The sequence below is a fragment of the Pleurodeles waltl genome, chromosome 11, assembly GCF_031143425.1.
Source record: "Pleurodeles waltl isolate 20211129_DDA chromosome 11, aPleWal1.hap1.20221129, whole genome shotgun sequence".
In the NCBI taxonomy this organism is placed as follows: domain Eukaryota; kingdom Metazoa; phylum Chordata; class Amphibia; order Caudata; family Salamandridae; genus Pleurodeles; species Pleurodeles waltl.
The window spans coordinates 569,770,649-569,794,629 of record NC_090450.1 but is presented as its reverse complement, the minus strand read 5'-3'; the positions used below and the strand labels follow the sequence as shown (position 1 = coordinate 569,794,629).

Here is a 23,981-nt window from a genome sequence, read left to right as displayed (position 1 = left end):
AAAAAGGGCCAGACGATTCACCACCATTGCCCTCCTTCTGGCCAAGTGTGAAAGTGCGATACACTGGGGTGGGCGCCTTCCCCAACTGCCTTACCAATATGACGTTCTGCGACACTAACAGTGAAATATACGCATCTCTACAACCCAGACCTCTAGAGCAAAAGTAATCTGGCAACAACTACATAATTACTTGCTATCCCTCACACCCAAGTCCCAAGGGACACTTTCCGACATGATAGAGCCACCCTCTTATATTTAACAACTCACTGTTTATAGGATCAGGGCCCTCTACCCTTGCCTCTCCCTCCAAACCCTCTCCTCCTCAGGCGTCTCTCAATGCCAGATCCATGCTAGAGATGGATTGATGGGCTACTCTCCCTGACCCTCTTCCTCACACGATCCCCTTCACCGGCTCATACTACTCTACATATTTTTTTCTCCCCCGACTTGGCATCCTTGCGGTAGTGCAAATGTAACTTCTTCTTTCTTTTACACAAAATGTTACGGACGTTACTGCATAAGTGACCTCATCATTCCACTAATAAGGAACTAGTTTGATTTCTACAGATTTTCTCATCTTACTTTATTTGTTACTATGTTTAATTACATATTACAGTGCAAATGACGTTCAATGATTACAATATGTTACTACTGATTATTTTCATGTAAAGATCTCGAACACACCTTGTATTACTCTAATTGTATGCCTCTGCAATGTCTTCATTCTTGAAAATAAATAAAATGGATAAAAAAAATATATCTGCAATTGGAACGCCCCACACAGGAGCAGAAGTGGTAGATTTGGCTCTAGGTGGAATGAGCAAGGTTCCCTTCAGGCAGCTCTTTCTTGGCCAAGTCGTAGCAAGTTTTAATGCAGAGGATAAGCCATCTTGATAACGTTCTTTTCTGAACAGCCTTCCCCTTTTTGGTACCACAGTAGCCAATGAAGAGCTTATCATCCAATTTGTGTTCCTTGGTGTGGTCCAAGTAGTAGTTGACTGCTTGCCTAGGATCTAACCGATGCAACCGCTCATCCTGTGGGATGAAGGGGAGAATAAAAAGTCAGAAGGGTGATGGACTGGGCAAGATGGAAGGGAGTGACCACCTTGGGAAGGAAAGCAGCCCTGGTTCACAATGTCAACTTGTTTGGAAAAAGGTAGCAAAAGGAGGCTGACAGTTAAGAGCTTGAAACCCACTGATCCTCCTAGCAGATTTTATTACAATAAAAAACGCAGTCTTGATGATTAACTTAATTGTACAAGTGCAAAGGGGCTAAAAACGGAGTCCCCATCAAAAATGTAAGAACCAAATTTAAGCACCATTGAGGCACCACAAAGGGGGTGAAATGAAAAGGATTGGTTGGGCTCTTGAGAAAATGCATGAAACCTGGGAATTAAACAGGGAAGGCTGATCTGGCAGATTGAGGAAAACAGACATGGCAACTAAATAACTATTCAGAGGGAAAGCGCAAACTGCAACACGTGTGATAATTTGGCCTGTAAGGTATCCACACCATTGTCCGCACACATGCAACAAAGTTGCCCCATCTACTAAAACAGGCAGATTTAGTGGCGGGCGATGTGCAAATCAGATGACGTCTACCAACTCCAGTGGCAGCTGAAAAGAGCTGAGTTGTCCCTGTTCAATCCCGAAGGATGATGCTAGAGGTCTCTGAGATTAGGGTACAAAACCGTTTCCCCCAGACATGTGGGATAGTGCAGGAAGTCTGTATACCACACCCAATATGAAGCAATGTCAAAGACATGGGCCTGGTCTTGGCGAAACGTCCTCAGAAACTGAGTAATTAAGGATATGAGAGGGGTGAACTTAGTCCAGGTGAAATTTCCACCCCAAAGGAAATGTATCCCCCAAGGCTCCTGCCATCCCAGATAGGGCCGAGACTGCTGTCTTTCTTGGGCATCAGGAAAAAACGTGTGTAACAACCTTGGCCATTTTCCTATCTGGATTTAACATCACTGTTCCTTTGAAAAGAGAGCTGCCACCTCCTGCTGCAGAATGGCCAGGAGGTCGATTGGAGGGGTGGATGGCGGGTGTTGTGTGGGGGAGGGGCAGAATAGTTTGCAGAACCTGTGGGAAGGGGAGGAAGTAACCCTTTTGTACAATTTGCAAGACCTACTGGTCCAAAGTGATGGCTTTCTAGGCCTGCAGAAAATGGTACACCCTTCCTTCCACAGACACTGCATAGGGGTGAGGAAGTTAACAAAGCCTGCTTTCATTGGGACACTGGGGAAGAAGAGGAGTAGGAGGAAAAGGAGAAGGGTTGCAGTGTCGATCCTTGACCTTGTGGCTAGCCACGGGCTCTGTACTTCCTCATAGGAAAGCAGGTTCTGCTGCTATTGCTGCAGGAGCGAACGTGGGTACAGACGGAAACGAGAGGAGAATTCTCTTCAATGCTTTGAAAATAACTAAAGCTTCAGTAGTGGCTAGCAGGTGGAGGCTACAAACCTAAGGACCTTGTGTGGCCTTTTAAGTCTTAAACCTTTTCAGTGCAGAGTCTGCTTTGTCTCAAAAGAGTCATACTCCATTGAAAAGGAGTTCAATGAGATTGATTTGAAAATGTGAGGAGAAATTTGATGTCAGGAGCCAAGCATGCTGTCAACACTGATATGGAGGTGCCCATTGCTATGGCCACTAAATTTGCTGTATCCAGCCCAGATTTTGCTCGAATTGTTCATCCATGTCAGGCAGATATTGGGGAGAATCATTGGCACCATGTCCCACAACACATGGTTGTAGCAAGTGAGCAAGCAATTAGCACTGAGTGATTTGAGGGCCAGGCTGCCTACTGAAAAGATCTTCTTTCACCAAGCCTCCATGCATTTTAATTCCTGGTCAGAAGGGACCATTGGAAAGGTGACAACAGATTGTGCCCTTGAACAGGAAGCTTGTTAAAACAGGCTTTGTGGGATGGATGGGAAGTCAAGAAGGCCTGACTTTCAGGTGCCGAATAAAAGTGGCAGGCCACAAGGCGATTCACTAATGATTTTGTAAACAAAAGGTAAAGCATTCCCCTTCCTGGGTCTGGCGTGAAGATCAGGCTAGCAAAAGTCAGGAGAGGAAAAAAGAGAATAAATAAGGCTTGGGAAATTTGAAGATGGGCAGTAAGGGGAGTATAGTGTGGGAAGAACCCCACAGCGGTAGTAAAAAGGTACACTTCAACTAGGTTACATTTGCTCCTGTAACAGAAGAAAGCACCAGTAAAAATTTGGGGCCAGTGGTCCCCTACATCCCCTTTGGGCAAAAGGAGAAAGGAAAAGAGGAGAATTCCCCTGGGTTTATTTATAGCCAGCTCATGGAGGTCCACGAAAAAAAAGATTAAGGAAGCGAAACCCCTTAAATCGATCCCGGCTTCTCAAAATATTCTCCGCCTGCCATAGTTTATATTCTTTTTCCTCCACCGATCTGAGATAAGCGGGTTTATTGCAAAATAGGGAGGACAAGGATGTCACAAAAATGTTGCTGTATTCTGGACTAGTGAGAGACACTCTTTTCAAAGCAGAAAGTGAATTGAAGCTTCAGGGGTGAAAATGTGGGGGGATATAGTGTGAAACAGTTTAAATACCAAGGGCTGGGTGTTTGAATTGCCATGGTAGCCTACAGGCCAATCAAGTTAAATGGGGTTTGCAGGAGGATTATGTTTGTTACAGACAGATCAAGGAAAGTAGTGAAGGCAGAACTAAAGTCACTTTGCCCCAAGATGAAGGATATAGGTATGGAGGTAGTACCTCTGTTAAGAACAGGTATGACTGCCTGTATTCGGAAGAGTTGGATGGTGTATGGGGAAATTAAAGTATTGTGGATTAGGGCCTGGTGCCTCTGCACAGCATCAAATTGTTCTCCTGGAATACTCATGGATTAAACAATGTAATGAGGTTGGAGGGGTTTAAAGAATTGGTAAAGCTGTGCTCTATTTTATGTTTCCAGGAGACTTGGCTGTGCAGAGAGCCCCCGCAAATAGATGGCTTTCTGGGATTTTATTCAAAGGCAGTAGGAAATGTCTCAGGTTGGCCCTCTGGGGGATTGTTAACGTTAGTAGCCTCCAAAATCGCCTCTTGTGTCTGGCAGGTTAAAACTCGATTTAAGTGGATTTTGGCCCGTGGCATGCAATTGGGGAATGGAGACAGGGAAGAGCAATGCATTATTGTTCTGAATGTAGATATGCACGAACTAAGCTTTGCCTATAAGGAGAATATTTAACTGTTTAATGAAGATGTACTCAATATAGTTGCTCTGTATTCCTGATAAAGTGGGTGATCCTGACAGGATACTTCAATCACAAATTGCTTTCTGAGACAGTGGATAAGAAATATGAGGACTGCTTAGCCGCCTTCAATATACAACATGTTTGTGCGTCATCAAATGCGGCATCAGGAAGAGATGTTGCTTGGTTGAATTTCCTCTAATTAAATGGCTTAGACGAATGCCAGAAGATACCCCTGCTAGGAAAACGTTTCTGTATGACAATCAGAATTATCCAATTGGTTACGTCTTTGTTTTTTCTAAGGGTCTAAGCCCTAATTGAAAAATTTTAGGTCCTTCAGTTGGAGGGGAGTGATCATTACCCGGTATGTACAGCACTCAAAATGAGTATGGTACCTAGGCAGATGAGGGACTTACCTTTAAAGGTGGGATGCTCTAAACACCTAAGAATGAGGATCTCAGAGAAACCTGTAGACTTACTGAAGGCTCTCCAGTTCAACACTGGAGGAATGAAGTCAGGGAAGGCAGCTGTGGATCCTTTAGTATGGTATGAAGAAATAACAAAAAAGGTGGTTGCATTTCTTAAAAGAGAAGTTATGTTTTTTTTTAATTCTACCCAAAGTAAAAATAAATCTATGAAGAATGGATGGTAGGATAATGAATGTAGACCATTAAAAAGAAATACCTAGAAACTTGAAAGACACCTAAGATGCCTAAGAAATAAAATTGGGGAGTTGTGCCTTCTCAGCTTATAGAAAGTGGTGGCAAGGAAGAAACAGGAACAAAACACAAAGTACTGGGCAGCCATGATGGACGCCATTGAGACGAATAACCTAAAAGACGTTTTGGAAGTTGGTGCAGAGTGGGACAGGACACCTCCAGGGACAGATATCAGGCCAAGTGAGCAAAGATGTGTGGGTTAAATATTTAGAGGACATCTATAATAGCAATGCCACTGTTCGCAGCGCCCAACTCGAATCCTTGTTAAAAGGGGGAGACGAAGGAGAGGTTCTCCGTGCCAGTAATTAATAAAACAATTGAGATGCTAAAGCTCACAAGGGCCGCTGGCCCTGATAATGAACCAGCAGTGACAGTAAAAACAAATATTACATGGTGGTCCAGACTGTTCTATAGTCTTTTTCAGGGGATACTTTTGTTGGGAAGATTCCCGGATAGCTGTACAGGAGCAGTGATTAAACCTATCTATAAAAAAGGAAAGCATGTCCTACCTGAGAATTACAGGCAAATGAACATGCTAGATGTAAGTAGCAAGGTCTTCTCAAAAGTTTTGTTGAGGATGTTTAAAGAGTGGGCTGTAGTAAGAAATAAGTTACTTACCTGTAACTGTAGTTCTCCAGTGTTGGAAGCTTTATAGATTCACATGCTTAAATACTTCCCCGTTGCGAGATGGGAGTCCCCGGTGGAATATATAACCTAGGCCTGAAAAATGTACATACACAATACATGGCCTAGGCTTCAATAGAATAACCTATCACAGTCATTTTGTCGATTAGACTCAAACTCAAATTTGAACCAATCAGATTGCCTCACCCCTTAGAACCTCCTGTTAGGAGCTGCCTTCCCTCAGATTTTCCGAGCATAAGTTCTGTAATGATGTACTGAGAAAAGAGAGGTGAGCTCCCCCGGGGGAGGCGGGTGGGTCGCAAGTGAATCTATGAAAGCTTCCAATACTCGAGAACTACAGTTACAGGTAAGTAACTTATTTCTTACTCCAGTATTGGAACTTTCATAGATTCACATGCTTGAATAAGGCTAGCAAGCAGTAACCAGCACATTTTCTGTATTCATGAAACACTGTTTATCTTATAACAAGATATCATCTGCATTAGAACAGGTAAATGCAAAGCAATAAGAGCTAACCCACAAAAACATAAATCTATATGCATAAGAGATACGTTAATATTGAACAGAAAATATGATATTATAGCAGAAGCGGATGGTGGGAAAACAAACAGCTCATCTTATCCGAACAAATGCCTAAGGACTGCTTGACCCACCACTGCATCTCTTAGCGTCTCAGCATCCAGACAGTAATGCTTCGTGAAGGCGTGTGTCGTTCTCTACATCGCTGCACGACAGATGTCCGGCAGTGACACCCCAGAGAAGAGCGCACAGGATGTAGAGACTGCCCTGGTGGAATGCGCACGTACCCTGGAGTCCAGGGGTCAACCAGCCCTTTCATGGCAAAAGGCTTTTGCGCTTGAGATCCATCTAGAAATAGTCTGTTTAGTGACAGGATGCCCTCTTCTGGGCACATTAAATGCAACAAAGAGTTGATTTGATTTCCGGATCGAAGACGTTCGCTGCAAATAAAACTTAAGGCATTGTTTGACATCAAGATAATGAAGCGATCTTTCTGCTCCAGTCTGAGGCTGTGGAAAGAAAGTTTTCAGTACTACTGGCTCATTAATATGGAAGTCTGATGGAACCTTGGGGATAAACTTAGGATTTGTTCGCAGAATAACTTTATCATCAGCAAATTTCATGAAGGGTTCCTGGATGATAAATGCTTGAATCTCACTGAGTCGAACGGGCAGATGTTAAAACCAAGAGGAGTGCTACCTTCCAGGTGAGGTATTTGATGTCAGATTTATGAATGGGCTCGGATGGCTCCTTCATTAGCTGACCCAGGGCTGTATTTAGCTGCCAAGCTGGAGGCAGTGCTCTGACTGGAGGAAAAGATCAGAACAGACCTTTCATGAATTGCTTGATAAGCCTATGAGACCATAGGGATGGCCCCTTAGAAAGCCGTCTATATCTGGAGATAGCAGCCAGGTGAACTTTAATAAATGCATGTGAGAATCTAGAGCGCGACAGATGAAGAAGATAAGGTAAAACCTGCTCTGGAGCAGATGTAAGCGGGTGAATGCCATTAGGAAGACATCATAAGCAAAATTGTTTCCATTTTAATTTTTATGTTTTACTAGTGCTATCAGCAAGTGCTTTAGCTAGAACATTTTTGCAGGCACTAGGAATATTCAAATGGCCAAACTCATTGAACTCAGGAGCCATGCATATAATCTGAGGGACTTGGGATCCGGCTGTCTCACTTGGCCCTGGTTGATGGTTAGAAGCTCCGGAATTGGTGTTAACCTGATGGGAGGACACGAGGACAGCAACAGAAGTTCTGTGTACCATGGTGGACATGGCCAGGCTGGGGCAATTAGGAGTATCTGACATGGCTCCGATTTCATCTTGCTGATGACCCGCGGAAGTAGAGGTATCTGAGGAAAAGCATAAGCATAAGCATAATCCCTGACCATGCTATCGAAAGGACATTTCCCCACGACCCTAGTTGGTGAAACCAGCTTGCATAAAACTGGCATTTCGCGTTCTGGGACGTCTCAAACAGGTCCAGATTTGGTTTTCCCCCACCTGAGGAATATCGCATCCATCATCCTCTGATTCAGCTCCCACTCGTGGGAAGATGTGCTGAGCCTGCTTAGCGAGTCTATTGTGGTGTTGCTCACTCCTGGAAGGTGTTCTGCTCTTATGTGCACTGAATGTTGGATGCACCAGGTCCAAATGGTCTAAACTTCCCTGGATAGCAGATGAGACCGAGTCCCTCCTTGTTTGTTGATGTATTGCATGGTGGTCGTATTGCCCGTTCGGATAAGCACTGATGACCCTCGGATTCTTGGCAGGAAAGTCTGCAGTGCCAGGCACACCGCTCTGAGCTCGAACAGGTTGATGTGAATATTAGCATCAGAAGGGGGCCAACCTCCACTCACTTGAAGGTCTTGAAGACATGCACCCCATCCCTCCATCAAAGCGTTTGTTGTTATCCTCAACAGAGGGACCTGAGCTAATAAATCCTAAACCCTTGTAGATGTTTGCCGCTGTTGACCACCAATCAAGGGAGTTGACGATCCTTGTTATCTGTATGATGTCCCTGAAGGAACCTTGTGTCTGTTTCCATTGTTTATTGAACTCTTCTTGTAGAGGGTGCCTCCGAAGGTGACAGTGGGGAACTAGATTGATACAGGAGGACATCATCCCCAGTAACAATTTGAACTTTCGAACTGAAAGACTTTCTTTTCTGAACTGCGCGTGCTAGGGTAATAAGTTTGAGTTGTCTTTCCTCTGCTGGGAACGCCTTTGTTTGAGGCTTGTCCAATATAGCATCCAGGAAAACTATTCTTCTGGTAGGCTAAAGATGGGACTTCTCTCGATTGAGAGTGAGACCTAATTGTTGGAACAGGCGTAAAGTGGTCTTGAGAGAATGGCGTAGAGACTGGATGTTGGAAGCCTTCAGTAACCAGTCGTCCAGATATGGCAATATTTGGAGTCTGTAGCGCCTCAGATATGCTGCCACATGGGCCTAAGCACTTTGTGAAAATCTGGGGAGCGGATTTGAGTCCGAAAGGTAGCACTTTGAATTGAAAGTGCCAGCCGGCTACCATGAATCTTAAGAATTTTCTGTGCTTGGGGTGAATGGGTATGTGGAAGTAGGCATTCTGCAGATCTAGGGAAGCCATAAAATCTCCTCTGTTGAGAAGCTGCAAAACATCCTTCAATCTTACCTTACGGAAGGACTGCTTCTTCACATATTTGTTGAGCTCCCTCAGATCCAGCATGGGTCTCCAAAGACGAGATTTCTTCTTGATTAGGAAGAAGTGAAAATAGAAGCCTCTTCCTTTTTGAGAATAAGGTACAGCCTCTATCGCTCCTTTGGACAACATAACATCTATTTCCAGACGGAGAAGATGCAAATGCTGTTGACTTGCCCGGGAAGGCGGAGTCTCTGGGGGCATGCAAGTGAACTCTAGCAGATGACCGTAAGTTATTATGTCCAGAACCCACTTGTCGTTTGTGATCTGACGCCAACGTTGCAGGTGATGTCTCAAAGAAGGAGAGGTAACCAGCCCTTGGAGGCTGTCATTGCCTACGGGAGGTGCCCTTAGATTGTCTCCCTGACTTTCCACTGGGAAGAGGTCTGTTGTATGCCCCCGCTGGAGGCTGCCTCTGATGGTATTGGGGTCTGGAAGATTGGAATTGTGAGGAATAAGCTGGGTACCTGAATGATTGGTAACCAGCTCAAAAGGAAGAGTGCCCTCTACCCCTGGCTCCTCGAAAGGGTGTGCACTTATACTGTAGAGACCCTAAAGGTCTTGTCCATCATAAGGGAGGTCAAGAATTTTGGTTTGGACATCCGGTCTAAAATTTGTGGCCTTAAGCCACCCTTGGCGCCTTAAGACAGCTGATCCCGCCAGCAGCCGAAACCCCATTGCAGCAATGTCTAAAGCACAGTCAAACTCTGCAGACGTGCGCTGACCATCAATGATAATCTTTCTTGCTTCTGTTTTGCTGGAATCCGGAAGATCATCTACAGAGTGAGAAATGTCCGAAAATAGCTGCCTGTCATATCTTCCTAGGAGCACCAGGGAGTTTGCAACGTGCACCACAATGGCAGATATGGAAGAAAATCTCTTTCCAATGTTGTCAAGGAGCCACCATCCTTGTATTGTGGTGCCGATAGAGGTGCCAAAGGGTTTCTAGAACGTGGCTGGGCAGCCTGAGAAACCACTGAGTCAGGTTTTGGATGTCCCACCAGGCAAGCAGGGGCGTCCTCCGTCGCTTTATATTTTTTGTCTAACTTTGGCAATACCGCTGGCACCATAGCAGGGTTACGCATAATGTTGTAGTACGAGGGGGTGCCGGGAGTCCATAGTCTTCCCATTCATCCTGCTCCGAGAGAACTTCTCCTGCTTCAGCCGCTTCGTCTGACAAAGCGTGGGCTTGTGGACTATGTGGAGCTTGAGGAGGAATCTGCGGAGTAGCAGGGAGAACTGGTAGAGGTACCGGAGTACATGGTGCTGTAACCACTAGTGTAGGATCCTTTGCAGACTGTGGATGAAAGCGCTCCCTATAATCCGCCAGCATTGCCTGTAGGTCAGAAACCAGGCCAGAAGGTAACCATACCATTCCTTGTTGTTGCTGCTGTGGGACTGGATCATAGTAATGCTGATCATAATATGAGTCAGAGTACTCCTAAAATTTTACATGCAACTAGCATGGACTCCTGGCTACTCCAAATACTCCGTCTTTATCTGAATCGTCATCATCATCGCCATCTAAAAAGCGAGATGGCAAAAGTCTTGACACCTTACTTGGTGATGTGACAGACAGTGTAAAATGAGTCTCTGAAAGCCTCTTAAGAGGAGTATGCTCCGCAGAATGGTACAGGGGCAATGTTGATGGCCTTTGGCGTTTTGCAGGAAACATTTTGACTGTTGACGAAAAAAAAACTGGTGTCGTCAACGGTGGCGTAGACGATATCATTGTTACTGGAAACATAGTCAGCGGTGTGATCGACAACGATAGTACCGTCGACGCGAGCGTCGTCGACGGAGGTGTCATCGGAAGCGTCGTCGACGGAGGCACCATCGACGGGAGCATCGTCGTGAGATCAATCGTCGACAAGAATAGTGTTGATTAGATGGGACAACCCGTTGACGAGGATGATAGCGTCATCGACGAGGATCCTGCAGCCGCTGCCGTCAACATTGATAGAGTGACTATTACCGGCGTCACGGATGAAACAGTCGACGACGAGAGTACCGTCGACGATGGCGGCGTCGATGGTGCTGAATTTGGTTTCTTGAACTTGTGGAGAACTTTCGGTGGTGGAGGAGAAGGTTCAGAAAGTCTTTTTAGAGGTTTTTTTTAGGCATTCTGTGCCTGTTCTCTTCTTCTGTGGAGAGCTATGACTTTTAGAAGAGGTCCCAGCTGATTTCTGTGCCATTTTCTTAGGTGGCTCTTGAACATCTGAGCCCTCCTGCTTTCTTTTAACAGATCTTTTAGGAGCAGAAACAAAGGAAGAGGCAGTATCCTCATCAGAGGCTGAGTGGCCAGTCTTACCTTTCTGAAGCCACAAAAGCAGGTGACCCTCCCTGTCTTTCAAAGTCTTTGTAGAGAATTTTCAACATATTTTGCAGTCCTTTGTTTTATGGCTGGGATATAAGCAATAAATGCATTCCTCATGGGGATCATCCACATATAATCTTTTCTTCAAACAAGAGGCACAGGATCTAAAGTGGCCTTTCCTTGGTGTCTCTGACATGGCATCCAGTTTGAAGCACAAGAGAAGAAAATAAATGTCCCAAAATTCAGGTAGTAGATCTTCTGAGAGAAAATACTGAGCAAAGCTCAAAGGAGACTCCTCAGCATGACGTGTGGTGGAAAAAGGGAAGGCAGCTCCTCACAGGAGGTTCTAAGGGGTGAGGCAATCTGATTGGTTCAAATTTGAGTTTGGGTCTATTTGACAAAATTACTGTGATAGGTTATTCTATTGAGGCCTAGGTCATGTATTGTACATGTACATTTTTCAGGCCTAGGTTGTATATTCCACCAGGGACTCCCATCTCGACGACGGGGAAGTATTCAAGCATGTGAATCTATGAAAGTTCCAATACTGAAGTAAACGCTATTATACCTCAGGAACATGGTGGTTTTAAGGAGAAACACTCAATGATTGACCACTGCTTCAGCCTGTGGGCCACTGCAAAGAAAGCCATAGAGCTGGGTGGAGTGTTTTATTGCTAATGTGTTGATTTTAGATCCGCCTTTGACTCTGTTGATTGAGTATTGCAGTGGGATGTGTTAAAGGAATGTGGGATCCCGGATGATCTGCTTTTAATTTAGCAGGAACTCCACAGGGACAACTGGGCCCAAGTTGAATTGGATAGTGAAGGATCCCTTTGAAAGCGAATAATAATAAAAAATGGGTCTAAGGCAAGGGTGTGTGTTAGCACAAACACTGTTTTCCCTGTTTCTTGCAGATCTCCCTAAGGCTGTAGGCCAATAAAACATGTTCAGTCCAAAAATTAATGGTAAACACATTAGCTGTCTTTTGTATGCCGATGATATAGTGATTTTTGATCTGACAGGAATTAGGCTTCAAAGGAAATTAGATGTTTTTTGGGATTACTACAAGGAGAAAAAATGTAAAAGAAACATGAAAAAAACTAAAGTGTTCCAGATAGGGAGGCAAAGAGGAAGTATGAGTTGGGTAATTAACAAGACTAAGATAGAGAGTCAATAACTATAAATATTTAAGGGTATGGTTCTCCCATAATTTAGGGTAAAAGTATCATTTGGCCGCAACACAGGTCAAACCATTTACGACGGTAGGGGTTTTAAAGAAATTCAATAACCGATATGGGGGGCCTTCGTGCCACCCAGTGTTCAAGGCCTACGAAGCCATGTTAAGGCTCCAGTTTCAGTATGGTGCCAAGGTGGCCAGAATTGGGGGCAAAAAGAGTTGGGACCTTGAGGAAGGAAGATGCCTAAAAAAGGTACTCTCACTTCCCCCATGTTGCAGGCAATTAGAGTAGAAGTGAGCTTACTAGGGTAGGTGTCACTAGCACAGGCAGAGGTAATAAATGTTTGGTCAAGAACAGACAGTACAGAATACCCTAAAATCATCCTGTTAAGCAAAAAATAGATAATGCACAGTGAACTGCATTGGGCTCACGGAGGTAGAGCTAGGATCAAAACGTGCGAGAGAACTAAAAGTAAGTGGTGCAGAGGGCATCGACCAGCTATGGGCGAGTAAGAGAGTTGAAAATAGGTTATACAGCAGGTTTCAAGAGATGTGGATCTCACTTATCTTATATTATAAAAGCAATCAGTCTCTCATGTATTAAGCTCATGGACGGATGGAGAGACCTTCCCCTATTTAGAGAAACTGTGAATATTAAGATTCACCTCAGTCTGCTTAGATTTAGATGTGAATTAAATCAAGTTCCAATATCAGGGAATCCGGGAATTCTTGTAGGCGAATGGAAAATATGCCACTGTGGTCTCAATGTAAAAGGGAATTCAATGCATGTCCTTGTGGATTGTCTGTGGTTTTTAGCCCAAAGAAGGATTTTTGCAAATCCTATTTGTTTTTAAATATGATATAAGAGATAGAGCACAAGCTATTAAATTATCGGTTGAAATGAGATATTTTGATGTGACGTTCCTTGGGGCAATTTTTAATGTCTATGGATAACTAACTACAGGCAAATGGTGATAAGCTAATCAATTAGAGTGGAGCCCTTCTTTTAAGAAACTGAGATGTTTTGAATACATAGATTTTATATTTAACGTGTCCAAATTTTACTGTTTTAAATTTATGTTCATTTTAATTATTTGATTTGATTTGTACGTGATTCGATTTTAGAATTTGTTTTTAAAGACTACGGTCTAAATAAACATATGCTTTTGAACTGAACCGAACTACTGGTGATGAGGAAGGTTTCTCTCAAGCTGCTAGTACAAGGTCCAACAGGGCATTGCTAAACAGAAGAAGTGGCTCAGCTATAGTCACTGAAGGAAAAACAGTGAGAACATCTGTTTTCATATCAGTGGTAGTAAATTTCAGATCCAACACCTCATCAGTCTTCAGCATCACTTAGTGGAGGGAGACAGGTGGGCCTGTGGGACTGTCCATGGAGAGTTCAGACAAATATTCCAACCTGCTTGCAGAGGACAGTCTTTGAAAATCCAGGGGGTCTTGGGTGGGGTTCTCCTGAGAGTAAAGATCCACTGGGTCTGAATCAATCCCAAAGATCTCATGGAGGCAAGATCTATGCATATTCTCTTCCAGAGCCCTTCGGACCTCTCTACAAGAATAAACTCGAGGCTTAAAGCTTGGTTCTGGTGCTGGCTACACTGCATCGTGGCTATAGCAGGTTAGGGAGGCAGTATTGGCTCTGTTCACGGCACCCACCCGGCGTTCTGAAGCAAACTGAAGGGTCAATACAGTATGACATCGGCTGAGAAGGAAAGGGCCGAAGGGCATGTAGAGTTGGAAGTGTTGTGTCTCTGTTGGGCAGCGATGCCTTTGCAAAGATGGCAGGCATGGCACTGAGAAACACTGCAGGATCCGAACCAGGTGACAGGAAATCAGGAAGCTACAGGGTCTGTGGCAAAGGTGGTGTTGGGATTGGAGGTTGATCCGGAGCTGGTTCCTCAGGGGAAGCAGGGCTGTGGAAGGATCTTCTGTGGGGATAAGGACGAGTTCCGGCTCAGAGGACGAGAGTCCTTTTGGAGATGGGGGAATCACCAAGGAGACCTACAGTTAGACAGCTTCTTGGACTTCTTGTGTTTTTGCTCCTTCTTGCCTGACAGCTTGGCCTCACGCTCCTTAATTGCCTTAGGGTTCAAGCTGAGGCATGATGAAAACACCTTAGAGTCGTGGTCTGAACCTAAACACCACACCCAAATGGAATGGGTATCTGCAATAGACATTTGGCCATCATAGTCCCTAAAAGGCTTGAACACTGACTTCTTCAGGGGAGATATACTAGAAGAATTAGTACTTTGTTTTATTCATTTATGAGGAAAGATTTCCTTCAGAAGAGAAGCTCCGGATCTGCATAGACACCGCTGTAAAAAAGGAAATGCGGCTGGTACACCACGGCAGACACTATATGGCCTTTGTGGCATCATCTGATGTCACTTATGGTGCCGACCAAGTCCAGCACCCACTACTGATCCAGTCTAATGCCTGGGGTTGTTTTACAGGTGAAGAATCTGAAGGTAAAAGTATCCATCAGAACACAGCCACCTGGATCAAAGTTACTTTTTCAACTTATGTATAAATTGGAGTAAGAATTGTGTTCCATTTGTTTTTGAAGTGGAAAAATGTTATTTCAATACGTATACTTTCATTAGCATTTCATAAATGGAAAAAGGAAGTTAAAAAACTTTTCATAAATTAAAATGAGGGGGCGACAGTCCACAGGAATGGTGGTGCATTGATAATCCAAGGACAAAGGCTGATGGAAGGAGTTTTTGGAGGGCAAATAAGTCTATATTGAGCTGTTTCATGGCTACGTCAGCACTATCTGAAACAGTGGGGGTGTGTGCAAAAAGGATTTCTGCTGCGTAAGCAAACACGTCTTATATTTTGAGTGTTTTGGGTTCATAGTGCTTACTCGACTGAGAAAGGGCGGTCATGTTCCTCACCAACTTGCCTAACTGCAACACTAGGTCTATGGACTGGGGGTCTGAAATGAGAAAAACTTGAAATCAAATATGTGCACTGCAGGTGGACAACCAATTTATACAGTTTCCTAATATGGAGGTATTTTAGCAAGGGGTAAATTGAGTAATGGTGATGCTTTCTACCTCCTCCAATTCATAAAAAATAAAATATAATAACAGAACTCAAGTCAATATTGTAGAAAACGTCACCTCCTTTAAACATAATTTTTGGTACTCAGATTAGGAATTACATTGTAAGAAGTTTAAGAAGTTTAAGTAAAATCAGCTGTACGATACAAATGTCAACAAACAAAAAATAGTTTAACAGTTTACCCAGGTCTGATGAACTCAAAAGTGGCAGTCAATCATCTTAACAGAGTAACCATTTAAACACAAAAATGTGTGGAAACATGTCAGAACAATCAAAATTATTTACCAATTATGGTAACAAAGAAACAAAAAGAGGAATGAAAATGTCACTTACCCAGTGTACATCTGTTCGTGGCATCAGTCGCAGTAGATTCGCATGTTCTGCAATAGCTCGCCATCTGGTGTTGGGCCGGAGTGTTACAAGTTGTTTTTCTTCGAAGAAGTCTTTCGAGTCACGGGACCGAGTGACTCCTCCTTTTGTCTCCATTGCGCATGGGCGTCGACTCCATCCTCGATTGTTTTTCCCTGCAGAGGGTGAGGTAGGAGTTGAATTGTAGTAATAGTGCCCATGCAATGGAGTGACTAAGTATGCACTTATTTAAGGTTGAGATGATACATATATAAATAATTGAAGGTAACTTCCAAACTGCTACAGGCTCCCGGGGAGGCGGGTGGGCACATGCGAATCTACTGCGACTGATGCCACGAACAGATGTACACTGGGTAAGTGACATTTTCAGTTCGATGGCATCTGTCGCTGTAGATACGCATGTTCTGCAATAGACTAGTAAGCAGTTATTTCCCCAAAAGCGGTGGATCAGCCTGTAGGAGTGGAAGTAGTCTGAAATAATGTCCTTAATACAGCTTGACCTACTGTGGCTTGTTGTGCGGATAACACGTCTACACAGTAGTGCTTGGTGAATGTGTGAGGCGTAGACCATGTGGCTGCCTTACATATTTCTTGCATTGGGATGTTTCCTAGAAAGGCCATGGTAGCACCTTTCTTTCTGGTTGAGTGTGCCCTTGGTGTAATGGGCAGCTGTCGTTTAGCTTTAAGGTAGCAGATTTGGATGCATTTAACTATCCATCTGGCTATACCTTGTTTTGAAATTGGGTTTCCTGCATGAGGTTTTTGAAATGCAATAAAGAGTTGTTTAGTCTTTCTGATGTTCTTTGTTCTGTCAATGTAATACATTAATGCTCTTTTGACATCTAATGTATGTAGTGCCCTTTCAGCTACGGTATCTGGCTGTGGAAAGAACACCGGAAGTTCCACTGTTTGATTTAGATGGAACGGTGAAATAACCTTTGGCAAAAATTTAGGATTGGTCCTTAGGACGACTTTATTTTTGTGTAGTTGTATAAAAGGTTCCTGTATAGTAAACGCCTGAATCTCGCTTACTCTTCTCAGGGAAGTAATGGCGATGAGAAATGCCACCTTCCAGGTTAGGAACTGTATGTCGCAGGAGTGCATGGGTTCAAAAGGTGGACCCATAAGTCTAGTTAGGACAACATTTAGGTTCCATGAAGGAACAGGTAGTGTTCTTGGTGGTATAATTCTCCTAAGGCCCTCCATGAATGCTTTAATGACTGGTATTTTATATAGGGAAGTTGAATAGGTAGTCTGCAGGTATGCAGATATTGCTGCAAGGTGAATCTTAATGGAAGAGAAGGCTAGGTTAGATTTTTGTAAGTGAAGCAAGTAACCCACTACATGTTCTGGAGTTGTGTGTAATGGTTGTATTTGATTAATATGGCAGTAGCAAACAAACCTCTTCCATTTACTTGCATAGCAGTGCCTGGTGGATGGCCTTCTTGCTTGTTTTATGACTTCCATACATTCTTGGGTAAGTTGTAAGTGCCCGAATTCTAGGATTTCAGGAGCCAGATTGCTAGATTCAGCGATGCTGGATCTGGGTGTCTGATCTTTTGGTTGTGCTGTGTCAACAGATCTGGCCTGTTGGGCAATTTGATGCAGGGTACCACTGATAGGTCTAGCAGCGTTGTGTACCAGGGTTGCCTTGCCCAAGTTGGTGCTATCAATATGAGTTTGAGTTTGCTTTGACTGAGTTTGTTTACCAGGTAAGGAAGGAGAGGGAGAGGAGGAAAAGCGTAAGCAAATATCCCTGACCAGTTCATCCATAGGGCATTGCCTTGGGATTGTTTGTGTGGGTATCTGGATGCGAAGTTTTGGCATTTTGCGTTCTCCCTTGTCGCAAACAAGTCTATCTGAGGTGTTCCCCAGAGTTTGAAATAAGTGTTCAGTATTTGGGGGTGAATTTCCCATTCGTGGACCTGTTGGTGATCTCGAGAGAGATTGTCTGCGAGTTGATTTTGTATCCCTGGTATAAACTGTGCAATTAGGCGAATTTGGTTGTGAATTGCCCAATGCCAAATTTTTTGTGCTAACATGCTTAACTGCGTGGAGTGCGTCCCTCCCTGCTTGTTTAGATAATACATTGTTGTCATGTTGTCTGTTTTGACGAGAATGTATTTGTGAACTATTATTGGTTGGAAAGCTTTTAGTGCTTGAAAAACTGCAAGAAGTTCTAGGTGATTGATATGCAGTTTTGTTTGATGTACGTTCCATTGTCCTTGTATGCTGTGTTGATCGAGGTGTGCTCCCCACCCTGTCATGGAAGCATCTGTTGTTATTACGTATTGTGGCACTGGGTCTTGGAAAGGCCGCCCCTTGTTTAAATTTATGTTGTTCCACCACAGAAGCGAGAGGTAAGTTTGGCGGTCTATTAACACCAGATCTAGAAGGTGACCCTGTGCTTGAGACCACTGTGATGCTAGGCATTGTTGTAAGGGCCTCATGTGCAGTCTTGCGTTTGGGACAATGGCTATGCATGATGACATCATGCCTAGGAGTTGTAATACCATCTTTGCTTGTATCTTTTGTGTTGGATACATGCGTTGTATGATGGTGTTGAAATTTTGAATTCTTTGTGGACTTGGAGTGGCTACTCCTTTTGATGTGTCTATTATGGCTCCCAGGTATTGTTGTACCTTGCGTGGCCGAATCTTGGATTTTGTGAAATTGACGGTGAACCCTAGTTTGAAGAGGGTTTGTATGATATGATTTGTGTGATTTGAGCACTCTATTAACGAATGGGCCTTGATTAGCCAGTCGTCTAGATATGGGAACACATGTATTTGCTGCCTTCTGATGTGTGCAGCGACTACCGCTAGACATTTGGTAAAGACTCTTGGTGCGGTTGTTAATCCGAAAGGCAGTACCTTGAATTGGTAATGTATTCCTTTGAATACAAACCTTAGGTATTTCCTGTGCGATGGGTGAATTGGTATATGGAAATAAGCATCCTTGAGGTCTAAAGTTGCCATGTAGTTGTGCAGCTTTAGCAATGGCAATACTTCTTGTAGTGTGACCATGTGGAAGTGGTCTGATTTGATGAAAGTGTTGACTACTCTGAGGTCTAGGATTGGTCTCAGTGTTTTGTCCTTCTTTGGTATCAGAAAGTACAGTGAGTAAACTCCTGTGTTTATTTGTGTGTTTGGCACTAATTCGATTGCATTCTTTTGCAATAGTGCCTGCACTTCTATCTCTAGGAGATTGGAATGGTGTGTTGTTAAATTTTGTGCTTTTGGTGGTATGTTTGGAGGGAACTGTAGAAATTCTATGCAGTAACCATGTTGGATAATTGCTAGAACCCAAGTGTCTGTAGTGATTTTCTCCCATGCTCTGTAATAATGACCTATTCGTCCCCCCACTGGTGTTGTGTGGAGGGGGTGAGTGACATGTGAGTCACTGTTTAGTAGTAGGGGTTTTGGGGCTTTGGAATCTTCCTCTATTTCTAGGGAATTGCCCTCCTCTATATTGTCCCCGAAAACCTCCTCTATACTGTCCTTGGTAACTGGACGGTGTGGCTTGTGAGGTGCTGGCTTGTGTGCTTTGACCCCGAAACCCCCCTCGAAAGGGCGTTTTACGGAATGAGCTGTAATTCCCTCTGCTCTGCGGGGAGTAGAGTGCGCCCATGGCTTTGGCAGTGTCCGTATCTTTTTTGAGTTTCTCAATCGCTGTGTCCACTTCTGGACCGAACAGTTCTTTTTCATTAAAAGGCATATTGAGAACTGCTTGTTGAATCTCTGGTTTAAATCCAGACGTTCGGAGCCATGCATGCCTTCTGATAGTTACAGATGTATTAATTGTCCGTGCAGCTGTATCTGCAGCGTCCATGGAGGAGCGGATCTGGTTGTTGGAGATGGCCTGTCCCTCCTCAACCACTTGTTTTGCCCTATTTTGGAAGTCTTTGGGCAGATGTTCAATGAGATGTTGCATCTCGTCCCAGTGGGCTCTGTCATAGCGCGCAAGTAGTGCCTGGGAGTTCGCGATGCGCCACTGGTTTGCAGCTTGTGCTGCGACTCTTTTACCAGCTGCATCAAACTTGCGGCTTTCTTTATCTGGGGGTGGTGCATCTCCAGATGTGTGAGAGTTGGCCCTTTTCCTAGCTGCTCCTACAACAACAGAGTCTGGTGGCAGCTGTGTTGTGATGAAAGCCGGGTCTGTAGGAGGCGGCTTATACTTTTTTTCCACCCTTGGTGTGATTGCCCTACTTTTGACCGGGTCCTTAAATATGTCTTTTGCGTGCCGGAGCATACCAGGGAGCATAGGCAGGCTTTGGTAGGAGCTGTGGGTGGAGGAGAGTGTGTTGAACAGGAAATCATCCTCGACCTGTTCTGAGTGGAGGCTTACGTTGTGAAATTGTGCTGCTCTAGCCACCACCTGAGAGTACGCGGTGCTGTCTTCTGGTGGAGATGGTTTTGTAGGGTATGCCTCTGGGCTGTTATCTGACACTGGGGCGTCGTATAGGTCCCATGCGTCCTGGTCTTGGTCACCCTGGCTCATGGTGGTGTGAGCTGGGGAGTGTGATGGCGTTTGTGCTGGTGAAACGTTAATCACGGGCGGAGGAGAGGGTGGTGGTGTAACTCTTTTCACCACTTTTGGTTGTGGTACTTGTTCCGCCTGGAACTCCAACCTTCTCTTTCTCCTAATGGGGGGAAGGGTGCTTATTTTTCCTGTCCCCTGCTGAATGAAGATACGCTTTTGCGTATGGTCCGCATCAGTTGCTTGTAGCTCTTCCTCAAACCTATGCTTCTGCATTTGGGAGGTTAGCGAGTGCTCTTCTGTATAAGAGCCTGAAGCTGGGTCGCTTGCAGTTTGTTTCGGCGTCGAAACTGTGTCTGCGTGTTTTTTCGGCTCCGAGGTGACTTTTTTCCTTTTCGGTGCCGAAACCTCTCGGCGTCGATCTGTTTCGGTGCCGCTGTCTCGGCGTCGAGCCGTGTCCACACCGGCATCTCGGTGTCGAGGCTTGTCTCCAGCACTTTCTCGGTCCCGAGAAGGCTGCGTGCCGGTGTCTCGACCGGAGTCGGACGATCTCGGCACTGTTTGGGCCTTTTTCGGTGCCGACGGTCGGTCACCGATTTTATGGGTTGAGCCATGGCCTGGTGGCAGTGGCGTCCCCTGGGCCTTGTAAATGTTTCTTTGTGTGGTTTTCGACGTCTTACTCACGGTTTGTGTATCGTCGAATCCTTCGGAGTCTGAGTCTTGGATCGAGAAGGTACCTTCCTCTTCCTGTTCCTCGAACTCCCGTTGGGCTGTCGGTGCGGACGCCATTTGAAGTCTTCTGGCTCGACGGTCTCGGAGTGTTTTTCGGGACCGGAACGCACGACAGGCCTCGCAGGTGTCTTCGCTGTGCTCAGGTGACAGGCACAGGTTGCAGACCAAGTGTTGGTCTGTGTAGGGGTATTTATTGTGGCATTTGGGGCAGAAACGGAACGGGGTCCGTTCCATCGGCGTTCCTCAGCACGCGGTCGGGCCGACCAGGCCCCGACGGAGGATCGAAAAACTACCCCGAAGGGCACCGGAGCTCTTCGATCTTCGATGCGGTGTTGAATCTAAGTACGCCGATCCCGAACGCAACAATACCGACGAAAATCTTCCGAAATTAACTATTTTTTCCGTTCCGAAACTCGGAGCGACAGGAACACGTCCGAACCCGATGGCGGAAAAAAAACAATCGAGGATGGAGTCGACGCCCATGCGCAATGGAGACAAAAGGAGGAGTCACTCGGTCCCGTGACTCGAAAGACTTCTTCGAAGAAAAACAACTTGTAACACTCCGGCCCAACACCAGATGGCGAGCTATTGCAGAACATGCGTATCTACAGCGACAGATGCCATCGAACATTTCAATTTCAAAGTGAATGGAAAGTGGGTATACTCACCTTTTGCACAAACGAAACAAAAGCCTACATTTACAGCAGATGAAGAGTGATTGCTTCTTTTGGAATGGTTGCTGCAGATGATTAGGTGAGATGACACAAATAAGCTTCCAGCAGCAATGCAGCTATCGCCAGAATGGTAGGCAGTTGGACACCTCAAGCAACGCATCATACGACCTGTTTTATTATTGTCACAGAAGAAAATAACAAATTACGGTGCATGAAAAAGCAAAGACAACCAAGATTAAGGAACATTTCCATTACAGGTTAACAGGTGAGTGAAGGCACGGTTGAAAAGATGAAGGGAATCATTTTAAAACTAATATAATCTCATGGGTACATTACAAAAAAATGATTATATCAAGTCCATGTGTTTTCAACGAACAGTAAGCTACAGATGAAATGAAACTGTTACTTACCCAGCAGACATCGGTTTGTGGCATGTAGTGCTGCAGATTCACATGCTTTGCATAAGTCCACCATTTAGTGTGGGGCTCAGAATTTTTGTTAGAAGAATCTCTTCCAGTCACGCAATCGAGTGACACTGCCTCTCGGTGATAGTGCACATGGGCATTGAGTCCTCTGTTAGATTATTTTCCCGCAGACAAGTGAGGTAAGGAGTATCAAAGTGAATCTATATATAGATCAACAGTATATAAAAAAAGATGCCAATCTAGTGTATATACATATGTACAATATTTGTAGAATAATTCTACTACAATGACCACAGGCTTCCAGGGAGGACGCATGTGAATCTACAGAACTACATGCCACAAACAGATTTCTACTGTGTAACATTTTCCGTTTGATGACGTGTGGTTGTAGATACACATGCTTTGCACAGAATTTACAGCAGACCCCTACAAGTAAGCAGTAGCTAGCCTGTAGAAGTTGGAGTAGCCCGAAAAAGTGTTTTAATCCCTGCCTGGCCAACATTTTCTTGTTCGTGAGCTAAAACATCTACACAATAGTGCTTAATGAATGTGTGTGGTGTAGACCAAGTAGCAGCTTTACAAATATCTGCTATTGGTATGTTTCCTAAAAAAGCAGCAGAAGCACCTTTTTTCTGGTAGAATGTGCTTTCAGATAACAAGTTTGAATACACTTGACTACCCATCTAGCTATCCCAGTTTTTGAAAGTAGATTGCCTTTGAGAGGCATTGAAAATGCTACAAAAAGCTGTTTACATTTTCTAAAACTTTTAGACCTACCAAATTAATACATGAGCTCTTTTAACATCTAGTGTTTGCCCAGCTCTTTCAGCAACTGAGTCTGGCTGTGGGAAAAAAAGTAACTCAACTGACTGGTTAATGCGAAATGGTGAAACTGGTTTTGGGAGACACTTAGAGTTTGTCCTAAGGACTACTCCATCTTTATGAAATTAGAAGAAAGGTTCTTCTAAAGTGAACGCTTGTATTTCACATTCACAACTTAAAGAAGTGATAACCACTAAAAAGGCAACTTTCAATGAAAGAAACTGCAAAGAGCAGGGGTGCATGAGTTCAAAAGGTGGATCCATAAGTCTAGCGAGGACAATATTAAGGTTCCATATTGGAGCTGGAGGAACACTGTGTAGAATTACTCTTTTAAGGCCATCCATAAAGGCTTTGATTAATGGAATTCAGAATAAAGAAATATGTTATCTGTTTTGATGGGAAGCAGCTATGGCTGCTAAATGAAGTCTAATAGATGAGTATGCAAAATTCGCCTTTTGTAAATGTAGAAGGTAACAAACAATGTCTTGCACTGATGCTGTGAGAGGATCAATATGTTTAGGTTGACAGTAGCACACAAAACATTTCCATTTTGTCGCATTACACTGTCTAGTTGTAGGTTTACATGCCTTTCTAAGAATGTCCATACATTCAGGGGGGAGTTGTAAACATTCAAACTCTAGGACTTCAGGAGCCATATAGCACGATTGAGTGTTTTAGGGTCTGGATGTCTGATTTAACCTCACTTTTGAGTCAAAAGGTCTGGTCTGTTGGAAAGCTTCTGGTGGGGAACCACAGACAGATCCAACGTTGTTGTGAACCAAAGCTGACATGCCCATGTGGGCGCAACAAGAATCATGGTGAGTGATGTTTGTCTCAGTTTGCAAACCAGAAATGGAATGAGTGAGAGAGACGGAAAAGCGCAAGCAAATATCCCTGACCAGTTCCTCCATAGAGCATTGACTTTGGACTGATGGTGTGGGTATCTGGACGCAAAGGTTTGGCATTTTGCATTTTCTGCTGTGGCACAGAGGTCTATTTCTGGTGTTTCCCAAAGGTGAAAGTATTGGTGAAGTACTCATGGGTGAAGTTCCCATTTGTGGACTTATTGCTGCATCCTGCTTAGGAGGTCTGAAAACTGATTGTCCATTC

At 44.3% G+C, this 23,981-nt stretch overlaps 1 protein-coding gene across 3 annotated transcripts in view; it reads right to left on the bottom strand.

The window, feature by feature from the left end:
- Window positions 1–23,981, bottom strand: part of NSD3 (nuclear receptor binding SET domain protein 3) — a 1,432,226-nt gene that overhangs the window by 621,976 nt on the left and 786,269 nt on the right. For all 3 annotated transcript variants that reach the window (XM_069214018.1, XM_069214019.1, XM_069214020.1), the window contains exon 14: window positions 21,619–21,792. In XM_069214018.1, the coding sequence (XP_069070119.1) occupies window positions 21,619–21,792 (174 nt within the window). The remainder of the gene's footprint in view (window positions 1–21,618; window positions 21,793–23,981) is intronic.